This window comes from Myotis myotis, unplaced genomic scaffold (genome assembly GCF_014108235.1).
Source record: "Myotis myotis isolate mMyoMyo1 unplaced genomic scaffold, mMyoMyo1.p scaffold_m19_p_5, whole genome shotgun sequence".
NCBI classification, from domain to species: Eukaryota; Metazoa; Chordata; class Mammalia; order Chiroptera; family Vespertilionidae; genus Myotis; species Myotis myotis.
Window position 1 is genome coordinate 96091433 of NW_023416357.1, and position 3376 is coordinate 96094808.

The 3376-nt window shown below is 47.6% G+C and overlaps 1 protein-coding gene across 1 annotated transcript; it reads right to left on the minus strand.

Annotated features, from left to right (window-relative positions):
* Positions 1–2039: 2039 nt before the first annotated feature.
* LOC118656700 (histone deacetylase complex subunit SAP18-like) lies at positions 2040–2417 on the minus strand. The gene has a single exon (XM_036310250.1). It carries the CDS (start codon positions 2415–2417, stop codon positions 2040–2042), a length of 378 nt encoding a protein of 125 aa, XP_036166143.1.
* Positions 2418–3376: the final 959 nt, after the last annotated feature.

The window sequence follows — 3376 nt, forward strand, 5'->3', positions numbered from 1 at the left end:
AAGGCCCCCAGGGCTGCAGATACACGCCCCAACACCAGAGCATCTACTGACTTCTGGGGCAGCAGTGCCAGGAGACCCTGAGGAACAGCCTGGGGTGGGGGTGGGGGCGTTGCTCCTGTTCTGCATCTCTGAACCTTGACCCCAGGAGCAGCCGCAGGGCAGTTTGAACCCTCCCAGTCCCTCTCCAGACAGTCTGGCTGTGTCTGAGAGCACACAGGTACATTACAGGCTAGAATAACCCTGTAATGGATCAGCCGGTGCTTCCTGTACAAGTCTTGGTTTTCATTTACTGTAAGTAATCCTTTTCTCTGATGAGACTTGAGAGCAAGCGGAGGAAACAGGACTGAGTGGAGCTAAGAGTTTGCTGAAACCGGCATGGTGGTAGCCAATGGTGCCAAAGCAGTGACGGGGACCCACCTAGGCCTTTGAATTTTATCTAAGAGCTCTGAGGAGAGCTTGCATTGGGAAGTGCAAAGGGTCTGGGGCTCTGGAGTTGGACAGACCGGTTGAAACCCAGTTCTCCCATCTTCCAGCAGGTCTAGTTACCTTCTTCCAGGACCTCAGTTTCTTCATCTGGAAAGTGGGAATGCTATTCAGGACAGTATTATGAACCAATGGTTCCCTAGCACCCACCACAGTAGGGCCTTCACTCATGGTAGCTGAAATTGGACAGTGGCTTGAAAGAACCGTGTCATTATCTCTCCAGTCCCTGTGGACAGACTGGGCTCGATGGGATATTCCATAGCTGACCTTGCTTGGCTCCTTATGCTGTTACAGTCTGATGAGCTGAGGTCATCGGGGGTTGGGGGGCTAAAGTGGAATGCTGGGAAGCCTGGGCCCCTCTCCACTCCAAGCTGTCTCAGGGTCTCTCCTCTCCACACGGGCTGCTTCAGCAGGACTGCTTTACATCCCGCATCTGGAGACTCCCCAAAGCGCAAAAGTAGAGCTGCCCAGGCCTCTTGATGCTTGGGTCTGGAGCTGACACCACATCTCATCTGTTATCATGCATTGGTAGGTCCCAGGCAGCACAGACTAGTGTGGGAGGGACATACCCCAGAGAGCGAATACTCGAGATGTGGCTCACAGGAGACCACTGTTAGGGACTAGACACCAGAATGGTGCACCAGTGTCCGAATGCTGCTGCAATAAATTGCTACAAACTTAATGTCTGCAAGCAACACGCATTTATTGTCTTGGAGGAGAGAAGTCCAAACCAGCTCTCAGAGGGCTGAAGTCAGAGGGTGCCAGGTGGCTTTCTTTTCCGGAGGAAAGGGTCCTTTTCTTGCCTTTTCCAGCTGCTAGAGATGGCCCACATTCCCCAGCTGTGGCTCCTCCCCATCTTCAAAGCACATTGCTTCAACCTCTGCTTTCATCATCACGGCCCCTTTTTCTGTTTTTATAATTTTCTTGATGTGAGAGAGAGATTGATTTTGTTGTTCCACTTAGTGATGCGCGCATTGGTTGCTTCTTGTATGTGTCCTGACCAGAGATCAAACCCACAGTCATGGTGTGCACTGGGATGACGCTCTCACCAACTACCAGCCAGGGCTTAGCAGCTCCTTTTGCTTTCTTTTTTTATTTTTTTCGTTTGATTGCACATGTATATTTAAGAACAGTTTTACACAGAATGCTAAGAGCACTTCATATTTTACAGAAGTACTTGAAACATGGACGTTCTATGAACATTCATACCATAGCACAGTAAACCTAACACCTAAATAAATGCACTACAATTTGCTTAGAGTTTACAGGCTTAATGGCAATAAAAGGGGGAGGGAAAAGCCTAAATTTGTTTTATGTAATTGAGTGAAAAATAAACTCAAGAAATCTATAATAATAAAAGCATAATATGCTCATTAGACCAGATGTCCAACCAGATGTCCTTCCAGACGACCTTCCGGACGAAGCCAGGCCATGAGGGAAGCCCGGGTCCTGGGTGCCAGAGGGAAGCCGATGCCGGCAGCCAAGGGACGGAAGGCCTACCCTTGCATGAATTTCGTGCATCGGGCCTCTAGTAGTCAATAAAATTTAATATGGTCTCATGCGCTCTGAAGGAGGTGGTGCCCAATTCGAGGGGTGATCACTATGTCCAGATAATCTCCTATCTGAAACTTCTGCGACTGCAGGGTCATGGAATCATCAGTCCCCTTTCTCCCGGACATGGTGCTGCCGATCTCCTTCACCCGATAGCCAGGTCTTTTCATATCCGTAAAAACAATTGCAAAGTTGAAGTGTGTGCCCTTCTTTCTAGCTTCTGGGTAGACTTCTTTTACTGAACTAGTCAGTTCTTTCAAGGTTGCATCCATCCAGGTGTAGATCTGCAGCTCACTGGATGGCACATTCCCGCAGAACTTGTCCTTGCAATGGTGGCGCCCGTTGTTGGTGGTGAAGACACGCAGCAGCAGCAGCGGGCCCATCTCCCGGACAATTGGTTTCTCCGGATCCTTCTTAATTTCCTCTGGGTGACCACCATCTTCCTCCAGTGGTGCCCGAGGGCTCGCTCTGACCTCTGATCCCGGCAGCCAGCGGGCGAATCTCCTTTTCCTCATATGATGCTCCTATCTCCTCTTCTAAGGACCCTTGTGATTACATTGGATCTACCTGGATAATCCATCATAATCTCCCCATCTTGAGGTCACATGATTAGCAACCCTAATTCCACCTGCACCCTTAATTCCCCGCTCATCATGTAACACAACGTCTTCACAGAATCTAGGCATTAGGACATGGACATCTTTGGGGGACATTATTCCACAGATAGGAAGAAAGACACTTTATTACATTTCTTTCCAAAACATTTTTAGAGATTAGATTTATCATGAATGATGCCTTAGGAAAAAAATTCCTCATGCTCTTACATAAACACTCCCTTTGGATTTTGTTTTCATTCAACAAACACTGCCTGACTTGCAAGTCACTGTGCTAGAGACTGTACAAAACAGATGAACAAAATCCATCCCTGCCTTCAAGAAGTTCACAGCTGTGGCTCTCCACTCCCCGAAATCATTTCTCTTTCTTCTTTTTTTAAAATTATTTTCTATTGATTGATTTTTTAGAGAGAGAGAGAAAGGGGGGGAGAGAAACATCGATTTTGTTGTTCCACTTATTTGTGCATTCATTGGTTCATTCTTGTATGTGCCCTGACCAGGGATCAAAACCACAACCTTGGCATATCAGGATGATGTTCTAACCAACTGAGCTACCCAGCCAGGGCAATTTCCCCCTTTCTCTTGCTCACAGAATTTTGTGCAGACTGAAATTGGTCCAACTCCAGAGCATGAATCAATCATGACTGGTTTGAGCCAAAGGTGGAATACTATGGCTCATAGGTCAAGTCCAGCCTGCCACCTGTCTTTGTAAATAAAGCTTTATTGAA